The 26554-nt window shown below is 36.1% G+C and overlaps 1 protein-coding gene and 1 pseudogene across 1 annotated transcript in view; both read right to left on the bottom strand.

The window, feature by feature from the left end:
* Positions 1-26554, bottom strand: part of ADGB (androglobin) — a 203556-nt gene that overhangs the window by 145427 nt on the left and 31575 nt on the right. The window contains exons 2-5 of the mRNA XM_002817462.5: positions 21427-21589; positions 12054-12146; positions 2791-2862; positions 17-226 (exon numbers count right to left, since the gene is read on the bottom strand). Coding sequence (XP_002817508.5) covers positions 17-226; positions 2791-2862; positions 12054-12146; positions 21427-21589 — 538 coding nt within the window. The remainder of the gene's footprint in view (positions 1-16; positions 227-2790; positions 2863-12053; positions 12147-21426; positions 21590-26554) is intronic.
* On the bottom strand, positions 17131-17254 carry LOC112133987 (U6 spliceosomal RNA; annotated as a pseudogene).

The following is a 26554-nucleotide window of genomic DNA, read 5'->3' as shown; positions in this document are numbered from 1 at the left end:
ACGAAAATGAACTTACCATCCAGTAAAGTCTCACAACATACTTTCCATAGCTATTGAACAAAGGCATATGACCCTTCACAGCCTTGCACAGAGAGTATATGTGTTCCCAGGGCTTCCAGGGGAGAAGAGGAGGTTCCCCTGAAGTCCCCTTAAAATAATTGCTCAAAATTCCTCCATTGAAGATCTTCCACACTGCATAGATTTCACTGATAATCCATCTCATCAGCTAGAGATAAAAAACATTAGTGTTAATTGGTTATTTTTCAGTTGTAGGTACTGTAATTTAGGGGTAAATACAGTAAAAAAAATCCACTTCCAAGAATAATATTAAATTATATATGTAATGTATTCCATACTTTCATTTCTGATCTACAGAATAAAGTTATAGGTCTTGCTTTTGTTTTTGGGAAATACAGTCACAATACAAACTAAAATGTCTCATACTAAACATACTCAGCTAAGAAAGCTGTCTGCCGAAGTAAACTGTGGGTGATTTGGCATCGACTTCTATTTGACACTGACTTCTATTTGACATTTATATCAGTGGTGTGTTCGTGTGTGTGAGAGAGAAAGCTTCTGAAAATTGTGGCAAATGAGCGAGCTACTCTTTTGTAAATGTTAGATATTTGATAAGGATATTATCTCTTGTATGTCAATAGGACAAATTAGTGAAGGAATGAGATGTGAAAGAATTAAAATGGGGTAGACACATAAATATACTGTAAATCTCATGTTTCATGGGTTGATCTGTAGCTGTTGAAATGCTCTAAGTAAAATGTCCCTTTGCAGTGTTTCTAACAGGCAGCAAGGCTCAGTTGGTCGATGGACTTCAGAGTGGAAACAGAGACCAGGATTTGAATCCTCTTTCAGATCTTCACAGCCTTCTGCTCTTGGGAAAGTTGCTTCCACCTCTCTAAGTTGCAGTTCCTCATCGTAGAATGTAGATAATAGTAGCTATTTTTCAGCATTTTTTTTTGTGAGGACTAGAAACAGTATGTAAGAAATCTCTAGGTCACAGTGGGTGTTCAATAAAGCCATTGTTACCTCAGTAGTATCTGATTTTCTGAAATATTCATCTCATATTTAACTGCCTGGTTTATAAGGAAATTAAATATTTAATATTGACCTTGTAAGATTTATGTTTTAATTTGAGTTATCTAGGGAATTCTTAATGTTTGGTAAAGTAGAAAAAGACAAAGCAGATATCCTCCTGTATATCTGGAAAATTTATTGTAGAATATTTTATACTTTCCTCCCCTTGAAAAATGAAAAGCTAAAGTCTAAGTGGGATTAGGATTCATTAAATAGGTGTATTTTATACTAAAACTTAAAATAATTTAGAGACAATTTTATACTAACATGTATAACTGGTTGAAGAAATATAATATTTTGATTTTAATATTGGTCAAGATATCGAAGATAAGAAAAAGTATTTTAATCAATATTGACTATGCCCCACTCCTCTGAGCCTTAAGAGAAAATAATTTTTAAAAGTTCTTGTTTCTGATTTAATTAACTTAGAGGAGTGGAACAGGCCTGCTTGTGATGAATAAAACCCAACCCAACATGGGGCAGGGAGGTGGGGAGTAGGAGGTGGGGAGATGAGTTCCCACAGGAAGTAGGACAGCTGTGCTGAAAACCTTGCTGGTTAGGAAGAGGTATTGCAATCCAAGTACACCCCAATTTCCCTTGCACTGTCACATCATACATCACTGTACCCTCCTCTTGACGTGGCATAGGGCAGGATGGGCAGCCACTTCATGTCCATTTCTGGTCATGTGGAACCCAAGGGGAAAAGCCCAGAGGGAGAGAATACAGCTACTTTGAGACCAGGGGCAGGAGAATAGAGGCTCACTAAACTCAGTTAAAGAGACTTCATTTCCCTTTTGAATGTTGGTGTGTAAAATACCGTTACCTTAAGTGAAATAAGCCAAACAAAGACAAATAACTGCATGATTTCACATATATGTGGAATCTAAAAATACAAAAGTCTGAGAAACAGATAGAGAAATGGTGGTTACCAGGGTCTGGAAGGAGGGGGATATGGGAAGATGTTGGTAAGGGGTACAAAGTTTTACTTCTGAAAGATAAGTTACGGAGATCTACTTGCAACAAAGCAGCTGTAGTTAACAATATTGTATTGTATACCTGAAATTTGCTCAGAGAATAGCTCTTCAGTGTTCTTAAAGCACATATACACACACACAATAATAACACACACAATAATACACAATATTAACTGACACACACAATAATAACTGAGTTGATGGTTATGTTAGCTTAATTGTGATGAATATTTAACAACGTATATCAAATCACCAAGTTGTATACCTTAAACATATACAATTTTTGGCCAGGAACAGGGGCTGATGCTTGTAATCCCAGCACTTTCGGAGGCCGTGTGGGAAGATTGCTTGAGCCCAGGAGTTCAAGACCAGCCTGGGCAATGTGGTGCAATCTCATCTCTACCAAAAAATTTAAAATTAGCTGGGGGTGATGGCACATCCCTGTAGTCCCAGCTACCAGGAGTCTGAGGTGGGAGGATCATTTTTAGCCCGGGAGGTTGAGACTTCACCGAGCTGTGTTCACACCACTGCACCCTAGCCTGAGCAACAGAGCAAGATTCTGTCTCAAACACCCACCCCCGTATATATTTTTTGGTATTATATATATATAATACCAAAACTTAAAGGTGAGCAAGGGAGAGTTGAAATCGACTGTCTGGGAATGGTTTAGGCAGTACTGGAAGGCATTTCATGATGAGGCTTTAGTTCATATTTCTGTACATACCTCACTGCAGAGTAAATGTTCATTTGCTGAAAATAAGTCAAACGTGATTTCATTTTTCACAACTACTGGAGTCTGAAAAAATATATATATATTACTTCATAAGAAAAATAATTTAAAAAGTAATTTAATGAAACAGTTTTAATCCATTTCTGCCTGAGATTGCAATTTTTTGAATTTTTGCAATCAGGCCTTGGTAATGACCTTGAGCAGTAGGATATAAATAACTCCCACATGCTTAGCGTTCCAATAATGGAACACTAGGCATAAATCGATTGGTGCTGGAAATAGGTCACCCTGATTTCAGTTCTCACAACCAGAGAAATAAGAAATAAACACATTATTCCTTAAGATAATTCTTAGAGCTATAGGTGATAGAAATTTAATGTCAATAAGATACAGTATTTTACTATAGGAATAAAATACATATATATGCAGGTAAATTTTTATTTTTATTTTTTAACTTTTAAGTTCAGGGGTACATGTGCAGGTTTGTTACATAGGTAAACTTACATCATGGGGGTTTGTTGTACAGATTATTTCATCACCCAGGTATTAAGCCTAGTACCCATTAGCAATTTTTTCTGATCCTCTCCCTCTTCCCACCCTCCACCTTCCAATAGGCTCCAGTGTGTGTTGTTCCCTTCTATGTGTGCATGTATTCTCATCACTGAGCTCCCACTTATAAGTGAGAACATGCGATATTTGGTTTTCCGTTCCTTATGCAGATAAACTTAGCATGAATAGACGCACAAACTGAGAGATTAAAAAGTACTTTAAAACAGTGGCCCCCAACGTTTTTGGCACCAGGGACCTGTCTAGCGGAAGACAATTTTTCCACGAACCAAGGAGTCGGGGATGGTTTGGGGATGATTCAAGCACATTACATTTATTGTGCACTTTATTTCTACTGTTATTCCGTTGTAATATGTAATGAAATAATTATACAACTCACTATAATGTAGCATCAGTGGGAGCCCTGAGCTTGTTTTCCTACAACTAGATGGTCCCATCTCGGGGTGACTGGAGACAGTGACAGACTGTCAGGCATTAGATTCTCATAAGGAGCATGCAACCTAGATTCCTCACATGCACACACAGTTTACAGTAAGTTTCACACTGCTATGAGAATCTAATGCTGCTGCTCTGACAGGAGGCAGAGCTCAGGTGATAATGCAAGTGATGTGGAGCGGCTATGAGTACAGATGAAGCTTTGCTTGTTCGCCCGCCACTCACCTCCTGCTGTGTGGCCCAGTTCCTAACAGGCCACAGATTGGTACTGGTCCATGGACCAGGGTTGGGGACCACTGCTTTAAAATCTAAACCAACCACTAAAGCTAAAACTGAAAACTTAGTTAACATCTGATAGCAGGGAAAATATCTTCATCTCGGATGACTAATACTAGCCATGATAGCTTTTCTCCCATTTAATGATTATTGTCTATTTTGTTAGTGTAAAATTTTTGTTTGAGATTGTGATAGCTTTTTAAAATCTTGTTCAAGTTAATATCCTGTTAGATTAAAAAATTATTTTAATGGTCATTATTTAATTAGTACACATCTAAGTCAGGTACCAATAAATAATAATAAAATAAAACTAATAGGGAAATATGAATTGTAACTTTTAAAAAATCATCTATAATTCATATCAAGTATATATATTTAACATACCAAATTAACATGAAAATGGTTTTGATTGGAGAATCAGGTTTTTAGGGAAAGTAACACCATCAATTACTTTCACTCATCTACACAAGTAGCATCTTGAAAAGTCAATAAAAAAGTGTTGGAGAAAAATTTACCTAAAACTACCTTAAAGGCTTGAATTGACTCTGCAGATCATCAATTATAAACATAGTTTCTTCTGGCTTGACTGGCTGTGATGGAACGCTTCTAAAATGCCCCTATACTTCAGTGATTGCCAAAGTTGATAAGCTATATATTAATAAGTATTAGATACCTAAAGTTTGAAGTATTAGTCTTGATAGCCTCCTGCTGACAAGTGAAAAGTAGAAGTTAAGTTTGTAAAAGATAACAAATATTAAGGCAGAGGTCTCTACAATGGCATTTTCACACTTCTACTGCCTATACCTGTACCTGGGGCAGGATAAATCTTCAGACATCCTAATCTATTCAACACATTCAATGCTCAAGGGTCTGGGCCACTCATTTCTAGTTCTCAGAAATAAACAGGTCTGGTAAGTTACTCTGTGATCAGAACTTGTTAACCTTTTTGGTTGGAAGGGCTCATGTTTATTCTGCTATCCTAAATTCAGGATTTTAAGGTATTTTATAACAGTGTAATCGAGTAGCTTAGCTTCAAAATGCATTTTAAAACTTTTTTTCCTTTCTTGCTGTTAGCCATAAAATATACTGTAAAACTTAGTTTCCCTCCTTTCCTACCAGGCATCTCAAAGCACAGTGCTCACTTATCTAATTACGTGTTTGCTTAAAAATCCCAGGGGCTACTTTTGAAATAAACCAGGCATAGAGATCCAGCTGCAGAATTCTCCTGCTTAAGTGGAGTTATGAACGATTAGTCTACCATTATCAGGCCAAAGTCAAGATGATATCAATGATATCAGCCAGAGCTGCAGATGGGCAAATATTCAAGATAGCCATTGGAAGAGACTTGCAGACCTGCATCCTCCTGGACCACTGGTACATGTTTTGCCTACCACATTTTCCTTCTTAAACTCCCTCAATTAGCCCCTAAAGCAAAAATTGTCTTTTAAGGGCATAAGCCTGGCCATTCCCCAACTTCTAGCATTTGAATGAAGTTACTTTCCTTTCACCACATCTCATTTCTCCTGTTCTGGCCTCTGGGCAGTGAGCGGCCAAATTTGAGTCGGTTACCATTTTGGTGCCCTTTGTGAGAAACTGTGTGTTTCAAGTGACTCAGCCTGTATGCCTGGTTTCCAATGAGTGGAGCAATTGCCTGCAGCAGTGTGCCAGGGATTATTTGTTAATGCTACCAGGCAGGGCAGGGGCCACTTGCAAATGCCAGCAGCTCATGGCTAGTTGTCCCCATACCTGGGACCCGCAGCTACCAAGACTGCCTTTGTCTCAGGGAATTTCCCTTCCCTCCCTTTCATGGCATGAGCTCTTGCTATCATTCTCTGTTGGTGTGAGGAAAGCAACATCTGGGAAGTCAACAGGCTTCAAGAACTGCGTAAGTCAACTGGAATGCACCTGAAAATCCTCTGTCGCTGCCGTCTGGTTTCTCTAGCTGTCTAGACCTAGTATAGGTCATCTGTGCTGCTGTGTTGGCCTCTGTGACATCTGGGCTTAATGCAGGATAATTAAACTGTGGTGCCGTCTGCGTTTGAGACAAGGTCTCAGGACATTTCTCCAGTAACCCGTTTCAGGGATTAGTTTGGAGTGCTCCGTCTGCGTCAGATTCGTTCGCGTTTGTGTCTTAGTCTCGCCCCTACTTCTGAGCGTGGTTTGAAATGATCTCAATTGCACCAGCCAAGACCAGACCCATCTGATTGCCAGAATTCAGCAAAACAGGCTTCTCCTCTCCTCACTAGGGGAGAAACTATTTCCAAAATCCCGGCCCCTGATTTTTTTTTTTTTTTTTTTTTTTTTTTTTTTGGTGGGAGGGACTGAGGAATATTTATTGTATCTGTGTCAAGCTTCGTGCAGGAAAAAAAAAAAAAAACGTGAATTATTTTCTAGTCTACCTGGGACTCCAGCTGGTTACATATTGTGGCTTGTTTGTGTGAAACAAACTGATGGGCAAATTACAATAAAAAAAAGTCGGAGCTCAAATACTTAACCGCAACTATAGACTTAAGGAGAGTCTTCTAAAGCTCTCTATTTCTCTTTTCTTTTCTGCCTGTTTTGAATCTGCTGTTATTAAGCTACTGGTGTTGAGATAAAACTTATGATTTCAAGGTTATTCGGATATTTTATTTTTCTTATACAGTTCATCCAGTTTCGGCTAAAATGTAAACATTGGAAATTCATTTAAAACCGAAGACAAAAGGATAAAACATGTTTTTAAGAATGAAAACGGCTTTACCCAAAATTTTGGTCCACAGCTATTATAGGATTACCTATCAGGGCAAAGAAAGTTTAACCATGTGGACAGGTCCCAATTTTCTCAAAAATAACATGGATCTAGTTATCTTTTATAGGGCAGTGAGTTTTTGATGCTGTCTCATGGCTAGAGTTCTTAGATAAAAACTATCGGATCTTTGTGTATGTGAATATATATAATATATATACATGTTTAGATATGTTTATGTATATGTACATGTATTGTGCTATTTGTTGTGTCTAACATACTACCAAACTGGCTTATGAGTAAATGAGTATTCATAAAATAAGTCCAAATGCTTTTCAAGTTCATATGAATCTTTGGTAAATAAAACTTGTTTTAAGATTATTAGTACAATAAAGCCAGGCATGGTGGCTCACACCTGTAATTCCAACACTATGGGAGGCGAAGGTGGGCAGATTGCTTGAACCTAGGAACTAACAGACCAGCCTGGAAAACATGGCAAAATTCTGTCTCTACAAAAAATAGAAAAATTAGCTGGGCATGGTGGTGTCTGTCTATGGTCCCAGCAACTTGGGAGGCTAAGGTGGAAGGACCACCTGAGCCCATGAGGTTGAGGCTGCCATGAGCTGTGATCATGCCACTGCACTCCAGCCTGGGTAAGAGTGAGACCCTGTCTTAAAAAAAAAAATTAGTAAAATAAAAATAAAAATGTCTTCAGAATCATCAGCATACATTTTTGTCTAGATAAGTTTTATGTTTGCCTTTGCTACTTATTTTAAGGTGTCAAAGTTTGGCACAAATATTGTGAGACTATCAACCCAGCCAAAAACAAAACAATTTTTGTGTGACTTTTTTTTAAAACAGATAAGACTAACTTAATATTGTTGTTTCAACAAAAATGGCTAAATCTTCTGAGTTATCAGCAAAATGCCCACATATTTCACTTCAAGATTCTTATTTAGGTGAATACCTGATGTTCACAGACTTGATAAATGGTTAGCAAAAAAAAAAAAAAAAAAACTTTAAATAATGACTACCTTTGTTTAATATCTCAGTTTTCAAAAGTAATCTATTATACACTGTTAAAAATAAAAAATTGAGTACATAAAAATAAGATAAATGCTTGTAGGAAGACTTTTTGTGTAATTTAAAATCTTAAAATGATTTTGGATGCTCGTTGGATATCTGGGTCATTTCCAACTAAAAATGGGTTTAATATAAAATATGTGTTTCTAAAATTTGTAAAATGGTTTCATTTATAAAATGGTAACATCTGATAAACAGTTAAGGATTTCTTGCTGCTTAGGTTTTCACGAAAATTTAACATTACTAAAAATATAAATTTTAGTTAATATATAATTCTATAAATTGTCTTCTTATTTAAAAATAATTTTATATAATTTAGGGGTTATTTAAAAGTTTTTTATTTAAAAAGGTGGCTTATATGGTTTGGGTCTGTGTCCCCACCCAAATCTAATGTTGAATTGTAATTCCAAATGTTGGGGGAGGAGTCCATTGGAAGGTGATTGGATCATGGGGTCAGATTTCTTCCTTGCTATTCTCATGATCGTGAGTGAGTTCTCATGAGATTTGATGGTATAAAAGTATATGCACTTCCCCCTTTACTCTCGCTCTCTCCTGTCACCATGTGAAGAAGTGCTTGCTTCCCCTTTACCTTCTGCCATGATTGTAAGTTTCCTGAGGCCTCCCCAGCCATGCCTCCTGGACAGCCTGTGGAACTGTGAGTCAATTAAACCTCTTTTCTCCATAAATTACCCAGTCTCAGGTATGTCTTTATAGTAGTGTGAGAATGGACTAATACAGTGGCTGAACACAGTGGCTAATGTTTGTAATCCTAGCACTTTGGGAGACCAAAGCAGGAAGATCACTTGAGTGCAGGAGTTCAAGACCAGCCTGGGCAACATAGTGAGATCCTATCTCTAAAAATAAAATAAAGTAAAAAAAAAGTAAATAAAAGAGAGAGAGATTTATATAAATATGAAAGTATATTTTTGGTTAAAAAAGGTTATAAAAATAATAATTTTGTGTAAAAAACTTAGATGGTAAATGTTTGGCCTAAAATAAAATGACTTTTTAATTAAAAAAGAAGACCACATAAAACAAGAAAGTCCAAACGTGTCATATATGGTCTGTGTAAGTTGTGACAAAGTTCACAAAGGGAAATTTATTTTTAAAAACTTTGTATGTGATAAAGTTGACTATATATATTTTTAAATTATTTTCTAGAGTCTTTCTAAAATTGGACCTTATGTTAAAGAAAGGTTTTCTTAAGGTATTTGTTTTCTTTCAATAAAATTACTATAAGTTTTTATTTAAATTCTATTATTTGTTTATTTTAAAAACTTATCAGAATCATATTCAAAAATTCCACTTTGTTGTGTTCTGCTGCTTTCAACTCTTTCTCCCCTTCAGAAGGGCTAAGATGATAACTTTCTCCTTCAGCTTTTTCATTAGATCCTGTAACTTTTTTCATCTGGTTCTAGTTGTTGTTGTGGCCTGATGCTAAAATGTTTTATCTTAAAAATAAAATAAAAGCAATAAAGTATAGAATAAAGGCAACGTTTTTCCAAACTATAACTTGATTCTGTGCTCTTGGCTTTTTTGATATGTCTAAATTTTTCAATGAAATCAGAAAACCTCTCATGTAGTTAGTAAAAATTATGTATTCCCCTACTATACTCATAACTTTGAACACACTCTTCCTGTGTCTGATTCACTTCAAGTACTTTTTTTCATCATGTTTGACTTCTAGGTTATCTAAATGGGCTTTCTGTAAGGAAAATCAGTCACACTAAAAAAGATTTCTCTTTGCTTTTTGGGCAACTGGCTTTAAAATAAACAAGATTTTATATTTTATCAAGATAATTCCTATATTATTATTATTAGGTTTTTGATTGCTTAAAACCCTGAGACTAAAAAGAGTTAAGGTTTTTACATCCATGTAACCTTATATATTGCCTTTAAAGTCTTTTAACTATCAGACTCAGGAATCTGTTTTGTTTTGTGTGTGTGTGTGTGTGTGTGTGTGTGTGTGTGTTTTGAGACAAAGTCTCACTCTGTCACCCAGGCTGGAGTGCAGTGGTGCAATCTTGACTCACTGAAAATTCTACCTCCCAGGTTCGAGTGATTCACATGCCTCAGCCTCCTGGGTAGCTGGGATTACTGGCATGCATTACCATGCCTGAATAATTTTTGTATTTTTAGTGGAGATGGAATTTTGCCATGTTGGCCAGGCTGGTCTCAAACTCCTGGCCTTAAATGATCCAACTGCCTCAGCCTCTCAAAGTGCTGGGATTACAGGCATGAGCCACCATAGCCAGCCTGTGATTCTGTTTTGATCAAATATTTTGAGCCCTTTAACATCTTTGACAAATGTCATCAGAAGTTAAATTCTTCTAAATTCAGCCTCTGATTTGTTGCTGAAACTTATCAAAATTATAAAAATTAATCACTACAAGGTTGTAAAATATTTTTTACAACTTCCAGTCAGGTCATGGACTCTAGTATCACTACCTTCACCCCACTGAAAGGTTTCTTATCAGGCGCTATTAACTAATCCTTCTGCTGTTAAGTTACAGAGTCTTGACTGCTGGGCACACAGATGCCTAAACATCTGATAGCTCAACACATAAAACTTAAAGACAGGTCAGTTTTGTAACCTTGCTTTTTGACTTTAGTTTGGGGCTCTTATATTACTTAAGAGGGCTTTAATATTTAATAAACGCCTGCCTACCTCTAGTCCTATCTTGCCTAAAACGGTTAATTGTCTGTAAGTCTTTTGACTCTAAGTCCCTTGGCTATAGGGGTGCCGCCAAGGAACATAATGGCCTGGCACATGTAGCCACACCAGCCTGACATTAATATGAGCCAAAATAAAACCTTGACCATTGATACTGCCTCTGGCATATCTTGCCCAAAAAGGAAAGGGGGAATACATACTAAAAAGTAACATCCTAAGGCCACCCCAAATTACTGGGCAGACCCACCTCCTTGACCAAGGGAACCTCAGGGAAAAAACTTTTTAACTTATCCAAATTTACAACATCATCATCTTGTGGAATTCATACCCTTTATTTGTATGAAATGTAAGCTATGTACTTATATTGAGGAGAGACTGAATATTGTTAGTAACACATTAATATTAAGTACATTATGTTAACATCACCAAATTCATATTCTTCATGTCAATGCTATCTAATACTATAAGTAACTTAAAAGCATGGCTCATATATATTCTGTTTATTTTATTTCAAATATCTTATAAGTAGGCATTCAAAAAATACTCTGGCAGTTAAGATATTATTTTTGCATCTTATTTAATCTTTGAATTTAGATTCATCTGATTTACTCAACTAGTAAGAGTACTTGAAAAATATGGTGGATATATTATATTTTCTTGAATTAGTAGCAGTTCTAATGAGGGTAAAACTTTTAGGAATAAAGTAAATTTCATATAGATACATAGCTTTAATGGATTCCACAAATGTACAGAACAATCAGGTTTATTACAACAATTTGACTACTCCTAAATAATTCAGCCCACTGGTTTCCTATGCATTAGGTGAAAATAATAGCAGATTCAAGGAAGAAAAAAGGCATTAGTTGTAATTAAACCCTTGGAAAATCTAAATGTATTCAAACTAACATATAGCTGTTATGAAGATAGACTAGTGTGTCTAAAGATTTAATCTCTTAATCTCTATAAGTGCTATTTAAAAATGAAAGTTATTGAGTGACATTCCAGTCAATATGATTCAAGTAGTTGGGCATGAGATCCAGAAATAAAAGGGTACTCTGGAAAATGCTTCAAGAATCCCTGAAATAGAGGTATCTAGGTGCAAAACTCTTGGGCTGGAATATTAATGCTAATAAACACCAGAGAAAACAGACCTCCATGTTATGAATGTTCATGCAAAGAAGCAGAAAGAAGTGTGTCAATCAGAAATTAAGGAATAACTTCATACAACATTTTAAGTTACAAGTTAGCATTTTGGAGGGAAGAAGAAAAATCAAGGTTCTAAACAAAAATTCAATAATCTCTTAGAAACCAGTGCAAGAAACATCGAACTATATTAATAAACATTTAGTTTTGAGTAGTTGCCAAAAAGCGATTACTTTTTTACTGAATACCACAAGAGAAAATTACCCTAAATCATTACAATAAATGCAAATTTTTATCAGTAGCATAATACATCCACATAGTAAGTATTTTATTTAATACAAAAAACTTTCTTACCCGGCTAAATAAAATATCTTGTGGACGTTTCCAGGAATAAATTTTCAAGGATGGTGGTAACTCAATCTTTCCTTCAGGATCCTCAAAAAAATGCTATATAAAAATAAATTGAGTTTTTTCTCCATATTCTTTTATTAAAATAAAAACAACAATTTTAATAAGAAATAAGTGCATAGATTTGGTCAATCAATAAGCCTTTACAAAGCAGTTTGTGTCCTTGATGTAAGAGCTAATTCATGGAGTATTTAAAGAATACTGAATTTAACAATACTGTATATAATTAACATATACTCATGGATTACATGTAATATGCTCATTGATTGTTGAGTAGCATTTTGATTGTATAGGAGGTAGCCTAAACAAGCATGAGATGCTGTGGAAAGTATATTAGATATGGCAGGAAAGCAATTTACGATGGGCCAGATATGGCCACATTCTCCATTGAAAAAATTTTTTTTACCTGAATGGAGAAGATTTAAAAATATGTATTTAATTTTCAACTGTTAGAATCATAAACAAGATTATATGTAAATAAAACTTGGATGTTTGACCTGATTTTCATTTATTTGTTTTTAAAATTAATTTCTTTAAGATAATTATAGATTCATATACAACTGTATGAAATAATGCAATGGGTTCTTATATGCCATTTACCGAATTTCTCCAATTGTAACATCTTGTGAAACTGTAATACAGTATCACAACCAGGATATTGGCATTGATAGTCAAGATATAGAACAGTTTCATTACCACAAGTACCATTCCTATGCTTTTTCATAGCCATACCTATGCTCCCACTCCCCATCCCATACTCCATCCCTAATACCTGGCAACAACTTCTCTGATCTCTATTTCTAGAATTTTGTCATTATATACTGAATGTCTATATAACATTCAATGATGTTATATAGATGAAATCCCACCATTTGTGGTATAATTGTAAGGAAGTATGAAATCTTTTGGATTGGCTTTTCTTCTGTCAGTATAATTCTCTGGAGATTCATCCAAGTTGTTTCAGGTATCAGTAGTTTGTTCTTGTTTATTGCTGTGTAGTATTTCATGTAAAGACATTTGTTTGTTTTTCATGTAAAGACATTTGTTTGTTCACCAATTGTTTATTGAAGAACATCTGGACTGTTTCCAGGATTGGGCTATTACCAATAAAGCTGCTGTGAACATCTGTGTAACATAAGTTTCCATTTATCTGGGATAAATGCCCAAGAATGCAATTAATTCATTAATTTTTGAATTCTTATTATGGATCAATTAGTGAGCTCTGGAGAAAGAATAATATCCAAATGCGTACTCTCAAATGCTAGCAATCTAGTAAGTTAAAAATGCTTCAGGCAAGAAGAGTTCTTGCCTGAAGAACTCTATGTAAGAGTTCTATGAATTTATAGGATACTGGGAAAAAAAGGTCCTTACAAAAAATAATATTAAAATTGCCAGGTTATAAACGAAATGCCTGAGGAATATAAACTATCTATACAGGAAAAAGAGCAACTAAGTTTCACCTGAGTTAATAAGGACAGGAATAAATAAATACTGTTTTTTGATTTTCACAGTAATCATGTTTTTACACTAAGGCCGGTGTGGCCTGAGAAACAGGTTATATTTGAGGGCGTTGTGTACAGTTTGAACATTGTAAGTATATATGTTTATCTGGAAGATGTAGTTTATTGTCACCTTTAAGATACTGGAATAATTTGAATGAAGACAAAGTGTACATCAACATCCAGGCAACATTCTCAAAAAGTGAGTCATCGAAAAATTGACTGAATTGCTACACTTCTGGGGTTTCCTCACATCATTTTCCCCTCCTTTATTGCAAATATTTAGTTGTTTTAAAGTCCTTTATCTAACAATGCCAAAATCTGAGATGTTCATGGATCAATTTCTATTATTTCATTTCTCCTCTTCATTTTCAGTCGCTTGATTCTGTTTCTTTTCATGTCTGGTAATTTTTTTTAAAAAAAACCCTTTTATTTTATAATTGGGGGTACATGAGAAGGTTTGTTACACAGGTAAAGTCATGTCACAGGAGTTTGTAGTACAGATTATTTCATCACTCAGGTATTAAGCCCAGTACCCAATAGTTATCTTTTCTGCTCCTCTCTTTCTTCCCAGCCTCCCTAATCAAGTAGATCCCAGTGTCTGTTGTTTCCTTCTTTGTGTTCATAAGTTCTTATGATTTAGCTCCCACTTAGAAGTAAGAACGTGTGGTATTTGGTTTTTTGTTCCTGCGTTAGTTTGCTAAAGATAATAGCCTCCAGCTCCATCCATGTTCCCGCAAAAGACATGATCTTGTTCTTTTTTATGGTTTCATAGTATATATGTACCACATGGTGTATATGTATCCATGGTGTATATGTACCACATTTTCTTTATTCATTCTGTCATTGATGGGTATTCAGGCTGCTTCCATGTTTTTGCTATTGTGAACAGTGCTGCAATGAACACTTGCATGCATGTGTCTCTACGGTAGAATGACTTATGTTGCTCTGGGTATATAGCCAGTAATAGGATTGCTGGGTCAAATGGTGGTTCTAGTTGTACCTCTTTGAGGAATTGACATAGTGCTTTCCACAATGGTTGAACTAATTTACACTCCCACCAACAGTGTACAAGCATTCCTTTTTCTCTGCAACCTCACCAGCATCTGTTCTTTTTTGGCTTTTTAATAATACCCATTCTGATAGGTGTGAAATGGTATTTCTAATAATAAGTAATATTGAGCTTTTTTTCATATGCTTGTTGGCTGCATGTATGACTTCTTTTGAGAAGTTCATGTCTGTTCATGTCATTTGCCCACTTTTAAATGTGGTTGTTTGTTTTTCTCTTGTAAATGTGTTTAAGTTCCTTATAAATACCGGATATTAGACCTTGGTCAGAGGTACAGTTTGCAAATATTTTCTCCCATTCTGTAGTTTGTCTGTTTACTCTGTTGATAGTTTCTTTTGCCGTGCAGAAGCTCTTAAGTTTACTTAGATCCACTTGTCAAATTTTGCTTTTCTTGCAATTGCTTTTGGTCGCTTTGTCATGAAATTTTTGCCCATTTCTATGTCCAGGATGGTATTGCCTAGGTTGTTTTTCAGGGTTTTTATAGTTTGGGGTTTTACATTTAAGTCTTTATTCCATCTTGAGTTGATTTTTGTGTATGGCGTAAAAACAGGGTCTAGCTTCAATCTTCTGCATATGGCTAGTCAGCTATCTCAGCACCATTTATTGAATGGGGAGTCTTTTCCCCATTGCTTGTTTTTGTCAGCTTTGTCAAAGATCAGATGGCCATAGCTGTGTGGCCTTACTTATGGGCTCTCTACTCTGCGTCATTCGTCTATGTGCCTGTTTTCGTATCAGTACCATGCTGCTTTGGTTACTATAGCCTTGTATAATAGTATAGTTTGAAGTCAGGTCGTGCGATTCCTCCAGCTTTTTTTTTTTTTTTTTTTTTTCCGTGGGATTGCCTTGGCTATTCAGGTTCTTTTCTGGTTCCACATGAACTTTAAAATAGTTTTTTCTAGTTCTGTGAAGAATGTCATTGGTAGTTTGATAAGAATAGCATTGAATCTGTAAATTGTTTTGGGCAGTATAGCCTTTTCAATGATAGTGATTCTTCCTGTCTATGAGCATGGAATGTTTTCCTGTTTGTTTCTGTTTGAGCAGTTTTGTAGTTCTGCTTGTATAAATGTTTCACCTCCCTGGTTGGCTGAATTCCTAGGTATTTTCTTGCTTTTGTGGCAATTGTGAATGGATTGCCTTTCTGATTTGGCTCTCATTTTGGCTATTGTTTGTGTATAGGAATACTAGTGGTTTTTATACATTGAATTTGTATCCTGCAACTTTGCTGAAGCTGTTTATCAGCTGCAGGAGCTTTTGGGACAAGACTATGAGGTTTTCTAGATATAGAATTATGTCATCTTCAAACAGAGATAGTTTGACTTCTTCTCTTCCTATTTGGATGTGCTTTATTTCTTTCTCTAGCCTGATTGCTCTGGCTAGGACTTCCAATACTATGTTAGAAGTGGTGAGAGAGGGCATCCTTGTCTTATGGTGGTTTTCAAAGGGGAATGTTTCTGGCTTTTGCCCATTCAGTATAATGTTGGCTGTGAGTTTATCATAGATTGTTCTTATTATTTTGAGGTATGATCCTTCAATACCTAGTTTATTAAGAGGTTTTTACATGAAGGGGTGTCAAATTTTATCAAAAGCCTTTTCTACATTTATATAGATATTCATGTGTTTTTTGTCTTTAGTTTTGTTTATGTGATGAATCACATTTATTGATTTGCCTATGTTGAGCCAACCTTGCATCCTGGGGATGAAGTCTACTTGATCATGTTGGCTTAGCTTTTTGATGTGCTGCTGGATTCGATTTGCAAGTATCTTGTTGAGGAATTTTGCATCGATGTTCATCAAGAATATTGGGCTGAAGTTTTCATTTTTTGTTGTGTCTCTGCCAGGTTTTGTCATCAAGATGTTGCTGGCTTCATAGAATCACTTAGGGAGGAGTCCCTCCTTCTCAATTTTTTAGAAGAGTTTCAGTAGAAATGGTACCAGCTCGTCTTTCTACATCTGGTAGAATTCAGCTGCTAATCCATCAGGTCCTGGGCTTTTGTTTGGTTGGTAGGCCCTTTATTACTGATTCCATTTCAGAGCTTGTTATTGGTCTGTTCAGGAAAACAGTTTCTTCCTGGCTCAGTCTTAAGAGGGTGTATGTGTCCAGGAATTTATCCATCTCTTCTAGATTTTGTACTTTGTGTGCATAGAGGAGTTTGTAGTAGTTTCTGATAGCTGTTTTTATTTCTGTGGGGTTGGTAGTAACATTCCCTTCATCATTTCTAATTGTGTTTATTTGGATCTTCTTTCTTTTCATCATTATTAGTCTAGCTAGTGGCCTATTTTATTAATTTTTTCAAAAAAAACAACTCCTGGATTTGTTGATCGTTGAAATTGCTTTTCATGTGTCAATTTCCTTCAGTTCAGCTCTATTTTTCATTATTTCTCATCTTCTGCTAGCATTGGGATTAATTTGTTCTAGCTTCTCTAATTATTTCAATGTGAAGTTAGATTTTTAATTAAAATTATGGACCTCTTCATGACTTTGTGTGCCATGCTTGTGCAGGAGGCATGCTTGTGCAGGGGCCGTGCTAATCTTTTCTGTATCATTCCAATTTTAGTATATGCACTGCTGAAGTGAGCACTGTACACTGATTTTGCATCCTGAAACTTTGCTGCAGTTGTTTACCATCTGAAAAAGCTTTTGGTCTGAGACTATGGGGTTTTCTAGATATAGAATCATGTCATCTGCAAACAGGGATTGTTTGACTTCCCCTCTTCCTATTTGGGTGCCCTTTATTCCTTTTTCTTACCTGATTTCTCTGGCTGACTTCCAATACTGTGTTGAATAGGAGTGGTGAGAGAGGGCATCTTTGTCATGTGCCAGTTTTCAAGAGGAATGCTTCCAGCTCTTGCCATTCAGTATAATGTTCGCTGTGGGTTTTTCATAGATGGCTCTTTTTATTTTGAGGTATGTTCCTTCATACCTAGTTTGTTGAGAGTTTTTAACCATTTCCCATTTGCACTCAAGAATACTCACCAGCAGTGCTTGCAGTTGCAGTGTTTATCCCAAGATAAAACACGTTTGGTATAAGAAATTCTTTCGCCACCTCTAAATATCAAAGCACTGAATTCCTACATCCTGTTCAAGAAGGACAATCCTGAGCACATGATTAGCCATGTAAAACTCAGATTCCTGTTGATTAAAAAAATGCCGGAAAAGCATCACAAGCCAGGGCAGCAACATCTTCAAGGTCACCCATGTTCTGGTGATGCCACACCTCTTCACCTGTCTAGAAGACATTTTGCCCAAAAGCCTATTACCAATATCAGCTAAATGAAATGAAATCCAAGTAGTCACTGCAAAATTTGAGGCTTGCACAACAGCAAGGATGGCAAGACCATCTGGAGAGAAATGCATTTTTTTTTTTTTTTTTTTTTTTTTTGCAGAAGGTGATGCTCCACTTTGTGTTGTGCTGTGCTTTGAAATTTATCACATGATGAAAATTATTAAACACTGATCATCATATGCATTTCCGTTACATTAAGATTAGAGACAAGTTCTGTTTAGAAATAACTCTAAGAACAGTTTTTTTTAATTATACTTTAAGTTTTAGGGTACATGTGCACAATGTGCAGGTTAGTTACATGTGTATTCATGTGCCTTGTTGGTGTGCTGCACCCAGTAACTCATCATTTAACATTAGGTATATCTCCAAATGCTATCCCTCCCCCTCCCCACACCCCCTACCCCACAACAGGCCCTGGTGTGTGATGTTCCCCTTCCTGTGTCCATGTGTTCTCATTGTTCAATTCCCACCTATGAGTGAGAACATGCGGTGTTTGGGTTTTTGTCCTTGCAATAGATTGCTGAGAATGATGGTTTCCAGCTTCATCCATGTCCCTACAAAAGACATGAACTCATCATTTTTTATGGCTGCATAGTATTCCATGGGGTATATGTGCCACATTTTCTTAATCCAGTCTATCATTGTTGGACATTTGGGTTGGTTCCAAGTCTTTGCTATAAGAACAGCTTTTTGTTTTATTTTCACATTGAAAATCAGTCAGATTTGCATCAGCCTCAAAGACTATGTTTATGTAAAATCAAATGAATGCTGGAAGAAAGCTGAACTTTTTTGTAAATGGGAAAAGGGTTAACGTCAAGGGGTATTGAATTTTATCGACAGTCGTTTCTGCATCTATTGAGATAATCATGTGGTTTTTGTCTTTAGTTGTGTTTATGTGATGAATCACATTTATTGATTTGTGTCTGTTGAACCAACCTTGCATCCTGGGAGTGAAGCCTACTTGATCATGGTGGATTAGCTTTTTGATGTGCTGCTGGATTTGGTTGGCAAGTATTTTGTTGAGGATTTTTGCATTGATGTTCATCGATAATAGTGGCCTGAAGTTTTTTTGTTGTTGTGACTCTGTCATGCTTTGTTATCAGGATGATGATGTTCTCATGGAATGAGTTGGGGAGGAGTGTCTCCTTCTCAATTTTTTGGAATAGTTTCAGTAAGAATGGTAGCAGCTTGTCTTTGTACATCTGGTAGAATTCACGTGCTCAATAGTTTTTAATGAATGATATACACTGAATATAAAAATTAATATGGGCTCTAGATAATGTTGTCTTATTCCAGAGAGGAGAATTTATTTCCTTTTGGCAGGCAGAGTACAAGATGTACCTGACTCAGTCAACACTGGGTTTCAGGATTTGGTAGGGCTGGTATAACTTTGGATTGCCCTTACTTTATACAGAATGCTATAGCTGGTCTGGTGCACTGTCTAAAAAAGCTGGAGTGTTTATTGGGGTCCCTTTACCTTGATGTTCCTAAATTTCTCTCCAAAGTACCGTTAAACCATTTTTTATTTCGCCTTCAAGCTGCTGCTGTTTACTCATTTGCTCCGTAGCTTATCCTTCATACATAGTTTAGGAGTTGAGTAAATATCTTAAAAGAAAATTATATGCAAAATTTTCAGATCTCTTCTCTGCCATTAGCCCTGGGGTTTTGGTTCAAGTTTGGATTGCTTTAGCAGCTCTAGGCAATATCCTCTGTCTCTCCAGCTCAAGAAATTGACACAGGTCCCAGGACACTACTTTGTGCTTGATCCCTAGTCTTCATGCCTTGAATTAATAAATGTACTTGAGAGAGGAAAAAATAAATAAACAAAGAACAAGGTGAATGTGGAACTGACCTTGTGTGCTTCCCTTTTCCCCAGGATTTGGGCCTCCCTCATTAAGAAGTTAAGAGTAATCTTTCCACATTATTTTTCTTATCTGTGTCCCTTATAATAACCTTACAGCACTGCATAATATATTCACAATTTGATTCACCCATCACATCCTTTAGTTCTCATCACTTAGCTAAAGAAGTGAGACTGTTCTCTGGACTTAGAGGGAAGGGTGAATTCATCTGAGGCTGATTTCCTGATGACTAGCCTCATGTCTAGGGAAGCAGCCTTCTGCAAAACTCCCAGGATACTTGTTATAGTTGGATGCTTAAGGAAATTAATCTTAATAAAATATGGATGCTGCAAATCAGGGCTAAGAGCTACCATGCAACCATTTCATGCAGATGCAATCACAAGGATTGAACACTGTCCACCACTCACTCCAGTGAAGGAGCTGCTATTTCAAGAGCCATGGATGAGATTGTGACAGACTGGAAATGGAAAGTAAGGTTCTATCCTAGATTTTACCACACCCACACCCACACACACCCACACACACCCACACACACTCTCTCTCTTTCTCTCTCTCCGTAAGTTTTGAATCATTGAAAAAAATACATAGAATATGCCAATTTTCATTTGAACCCAGAGAATTCAAAGCCCTCTGCATCTAGAAGTTCCATAATCATTTTAGATGTGGTACAAAGAATTTGTTCCCTTACATGTTGCTACTTTGGAAATTGTTTAGGTGCTAACAGAGTCAGCAATACCTTTATTGAGTACCTTTTGTTAACAAATTGACCAATATGAATCATGCAATTTGTGATACAATCTTTTGTGAACAAAGCGTACATGCTAAGATTTATTATTTCAGAATGCTTCATGTAAAGTTCAACTAAACCCTTCTGGCACTTATGTTTATGTATTGAAAATTATATTGTTTTCTATAAATATTTTTAAATGAACTGTTGCACCCAATAAATAGGTCATATTTTAAATGAAAGTCAGACCCATAGCCTCAACGTCGAAGTCCTTAGAAATAAACGTTTTTAAATAGGCAAAATAACATAAAGTAATATAATCGGAAAATGCAGAAGTTCTACATTTTAGCACCAATCTCAGGGACTTTCCATGTTTATGTGACAAAAAGTAAACGAAGGGCAGTGAGGATCTTTATTCACATATCTTGAGGAGATAGTAGGAGGAATCCAGTTTTCATCTCACAGTTAACATTTCTTTTAAAAAATTATCTTTCCTATTATCTCCCGGTCACAGCTTCCAAGTCCACTGTGGATTTCCATTTTCTTAACCACTCTTTATAAATGTCTGTTTCCAAACTCTGTCCAAGGTCGACTGGCTAACCTGCCCTATCTCTTAATTTTTCCTTTATTTCATTATGATTCTTTGGTCATATCTCTTTCTTCCAATTTACCCAAATATAATTCACCAAAGATCAGGACTAAGGCTTGGAAAGACAATGTGGGAGTGTTGGGAGGTGGGGCCAATAGAAAAATAAAAAAATTCCCTTTTGAATGCAGATTATGGAGAATGAACACCTTTTTATGTTTACAAATCTCATTCCATTATAAAATTAAAAACCAAAATGACTAGATGACTAGTCACATTCACATCTACTTACAAATACAGGGCTTTTTCCTGTTTTGTCCTTTTCTTTTGCACCTTTGCCTGAATCCCACTTTTCTGAATTTATGTCAGCTTCACTCCACTCTGGCCAGATTGGGAATTTCCCCTTCTTTTGTTCAATAGAACCAGATTGTACATTACTGCTGAAAGGATAGAAACTAGACAGAGACAGAGAGTGGGTGGGTTAGGTTTAATTAAAATCTCTGAGATCAAATATTGGATTAACTGCATAACATAAATTTGTCTTCTCAGCTGAGTCATACTAACTACATTTTTAATACAATCATACTTGTGGCTAGGCAGCTTCTACATGTTAAGTTTCTAAAGACTAAAATAATCCCAAAGAGTTTATTTCATAAGCTAAAGTGGAGCCTTAGTCCCTACTTACTGATGCAAGAATTTTAAAAAAAGATATATAGTATTATCAAATATCATGAACACAAACAACATAGAGTTGATAAATAACTGTATTCTCAGACTGATATATAGAATCCCATCTATATATCTATCAGTCTACATATATTTTTTCAAAAATTAAATCATTTTGCATATACTTTGTATAAACTGCTTTTTACCACTTCATCAGCATATTGTTAACATTTCTCATGTTCTAAATATTTATCTAAATACTAATTTAAGGATTCTATAAGATCCTCTTGTATAAATATACCTTATTTCATTTAACTAAGCTTCTATATTTGGAAATTTGGGGGGGGGTCGATTTTTAAAATTTTTAAATTTTTCACTTTCATAAACAAGACTATGGTGGTTGTTCTTATTGCAAAATCTTTGTGTACATTCACATTATTTTGTTACAATAGATTTTAATGAGGAGCCTTCCTATACCAAAGTGTATGCATATTTAAGGTTTGTGATAGATTTTGACTATTTTTCTACTGAAAAGTTGGGCTTGTTTCCTACTTTAAATATATGTGTATTACAATTCCCATATTTCTAAACCTTGAATGCTACTTTTTGTTCATTTTCATGATTTTTAAAGTGTAAAATAGGTATATTATTAATTTTCAAGTTTTTAACGACTTGTGAGGCTAAAACCCTGCCTATAGACAGTGGGTGGGATAAGCAGTTAAAAAAACAGACTAAAATCTCTATACAGCTTATATCCTAGTGGGTTCTAGATACAAATTAAATATCATAAATTAAGTAAAATGTACAGTATACAGTAACACACTGCTTATCAACAAGGATACATTCTAAGATATCCATTGTTAGGCAATTTTGTTGTTCTTCAAACAACAGAGTGTGCTTACACAAACCTAGTAAGCACACTGCACAACTGGTATAGCCTGCAACACAGCTAGGCTAGATGGTACAGTCTATTGCTCCTAGGCTATAAACCTGTACAACTGTTACTGTCCTGAATATTGCAGGCAACTGTAACACAATGGTAAGCACCTGTGTATCCAAACACATCTAAACATAGAAAAATACGGTAAAAACACTGTATAAAAATTAAAACAGAATGGTACACCTGTGTAGCACACTTACCATGAGTGGAGCTTGCAGGAAGTTGCTTTTAATGAGTCAGTGATTTGAGAGTGACTGTGAAGGCCTGGGAGATTACTGTACACTACTGAAGACCTTATAAATATTGTACACTCAGGCTACATTAAGTTTGTAAAAACAATTTCTTTCTTCAATAATAAATTAGCCTTAGTTTACTAGATGACCACTCTCATGTATGAGGCTCATCAGTGGCCAAAGTGTTGTTATGAGGTGTGTGATTATATTCAAACATGACACTCCTGAAGGGAAATATAACACAGTACAGGGGAACTGATGAGTTAAGGTACTCAATTTTTAAAACAATGGTTAAGGAAAGTGTCTATAGTAAGGCAATATTTAAATAATAAAAGAAAGTGAGGGATCAAGCTATGTGACTATCCATCAAAGAATGCTCCAGATACAGGAAGGAAGAGTATTCCGGATGCAGAGGACATCCTGACTTAGTTTAAGAATAATATGGAGGTCAGTGTGCCTTAAGCTGTGTGAGTGGGAGGAAAAGCAATGGAAGTTGATTGCAGAGAGGTACTAGATGCGAAGACTCTCAAGGTGATCTAAGGCAGGGGGATGGTCTTTACTCTGAGTGAGATAAGAAGCCAAAAGAGGGTTCTGAGCAGGGGTCCAAAATGATATTATTAGAATTTGATAATCATTCTTGCTGCTATGTTGAAAAAGACCAAAGGAAGAAGGGAGACAATGTAAAAGGCTTTGAATTAAGAGGAGAGAACTAATGGGGGTTTGGACTGGCTTGGTAACTGAAGAGAAGGCAAGAAATAGATTCTGCATATACTTTAAGATAGAGAAAGCAGATAGAGTTGATATTTCCTTATTAACAGAAGACCGTGGTGTGGAGAAAAATTGAGGCAGGGGGCATAAAGCAGCAGTGCACTAATAAATAAGATTGTGCTTTAGATGCCAAAAATACAGCCTTGAGTATACTGAGTAGGTAATTAGATGTCAGATTCTAAAGTTTGGGAGAAAAAATTGGACAACAAGTGAAACTTTGAGAGTCATCAGCATCTAGGTGGTATTTAAAGTCTTAAGACTGGATGAAATCATCAAGAAAATAACTACTTAAGGAAGGGGCACACCCAGGGATGCTAACAGCTGGTATAGATTGAGCAAGAACAATTCTAAATGGACCCTGACCACAATGCTGGGTCAGTGTCTTCAAAGCCTCCAACTAAGCCAGACATTTATTCCGTATTTTATGTAGCAGGAGCAAAGATTTAAAGTCCTCAGGGAAAGTCAGGGACCTAGGGCAAAAGGCAGAAATGTCTGGAACTCAAGAGTTATTGGTAATTTTTAAGACTACCTACGGAGAAATATAAAAATATTTCAATACTCTAGTAATCAACAGAGCTGTATTTCTGCCCTGGTACTCTATATGTAAAGGTCAGAGAGATAAGGAAGAAATAACTATGAGCACTGAGAAAAGAAAGCAGTCACTGATTGTGGTAGACAGAATAACCACCAACCCCTACTTCAAATACATACCCACCTTAGTCCCTGGAAGGTGTGGATATGTTACCCTCCATGGAAAATGGAAGCTTGTAGATGTGATTAAGTATCTTGAGATGGGGAGATTATCCTGGATTATCTGGGGATGCCAGAGTAACCCCAAGAGTGCTCAAAAGTGGAAGAAGGAGTCGGAGGAGGTTAGAGGGAAAAGTGACTACTGAAGAAAGCAAAAAGGGAAAATTGCTGGGTTTGGAAGACAGAGAAAAGTGGCCACAAGCCGAGGAATGTGGTCAAGTTCCAGAAGCTGGAAAGGCAAGGAAGTGGATTTTCTCCTAGAGCCTACAGAAAGGAAGGCAGCCCTGCTGAAACCTTGTTGGTAGCTCAGTGAGACCCATTTTGGACTTGTGACCTCGAGAATTCCAAATGAATTTGTCAATGAATGTATGTGGTTTGAAGCCATTAAGTTTGTGATATTTTATTCTAGCAGCCATAAGAAACTAATACACTGAGGTAGGAAAAACACAGTGGAAGGCGATACCTTGGAAACCAAGTGAAGCATTTTTTTTTTAATGAGGACATGAGCAGGAGACCTAAATGCAGCTAACAGATTAAGCATGATAAAGTGAAAACAACTAAATGTTGAATTTAGCAACAAGGAAACATCTCTCAAATATCACCTCCTGGAAGTGAGGGCTGGAGGAGGACTTTCCTGAACACTCTATTGTAGAAAGGCACTTCCCTGCATCATTTCATATTGCTTCATTTTTATACTGCTCAATACTCTCACTAATCCTTTATTTATGTGCTCACTGTGTGCCTCCACAGGTAGGATTTTGTAAACTCCACTGTGGTAGGAACATTGTATTTTTTGTTCATTTCCTCCATCTCCAGTAACTGGGATGGTACTTGGACAAAGTAATAAATCTATCTCTCTATCATCTATTTATATGAAATGAAACAATGAATGCCTATAATTTACATTTCTGATAATATCTAATTGAAACTCTGTCAAAGTTTTATATGTAGGTAGAGATTGACCAGAGGCCTACCGATCCTGTTTCCATTTCTTTTGCAGTTTGGCTAGCACTACGTTATGTTGTATTCCAGCTCTGGGTTCATAAACATTCTGTGAGATACTTCTCCCTTTCTTCCTGCTCAGTGTCTGTCTGAGTCCTATAAGGACACCTTACAAAATGGTTATAACACAAAATGAAAGGAGTCAGGAACTCTTATTCAGCACATGCAAAGCCAGCACTACACACCTGGTCACACTCTGGTATGAAAGAAATATTCTCTGTAGTGTTAAGTCACTGAGATTTGGTTTTTTGATACTATAGCATTGGCTGAAATAAAGAGTGCAATTATACTCTTAGGATTTGGATTTCCTCTTTCATATCTTTAATCATTATAAGCACTTGTATGCTATATTACAGATTATTCTATTGTCTTAAATTTTCAACTTTCAATTTTCTTGTTTGTTGTGACTTTTGCCAATATTTTGTATATTCTTTAATTATGAGCTTATCCTTATCAGGGTTTTCTTCTCCTCCAATCCTCTTCCTCCAGGGTAATCCTGTGTTGAGAAGATGTTCTTTCAATATAACATTAAGTTTTCTTCTGTCAGAAACCCCAAATGAATAAGCCATCCAGTAACCCATGGATAATGTAAAAGCAAGTCACAAACCTACACAAGTCTCAGTGAAAAGTTAGCTTTCTTATAATCTTTCTGTGCTTAGGTGGATTTTCTCATTCATCTCTTTAAAGACAATTAAACTCTTGGAAAGCCGTATTTTCATCTAAGGTTGGAATACTTCCTTTCCTCATTTGGGCACAAGACCATGTCCTGTATATATTGAAACAAAAGATTCCAATTTTTTAAGACGGATAGGACTTCCCTCAGAGCCATAGCACTCTGATCATCAATTTTTCTCTTCACTTCTGGATCCTGAAGATCCTTATTCTTTTTTTGTTTGTTTGTTTGTTTTTTAAGAAGCAGGGTCTCACTATGTTGCCCAGGCTGGCCTCTAAGTCCTGAGCACAAATGATGCTCCTACCTCAACCTCCCAAGTAGCAGGGAGTGCCAACATGCCTGGCTTTTATTCTTTATATACATATTTATAAGTATTTGTATTCTCTTC

Source organism: Pongo abelii, chromosome 5 (assembly GCF_028885655.2).
Source record: "Pongo abelii isolate AG06213 chromosome 5, NHGRI_mPonAbe1-v2.0_pri, whole genome shotgun sequence".
Taxonomy (NCBI): domain Eukaryota; kingdom Metazoa; phylum Chordata; class Mammalia; order Primates; family Hominidae; genus Pongo; species Pongo abelii.
Note: the sequence above shows the minus strand (reverse complement) of the source record. Positions and strands in the feature narration are given on the sequence as shown.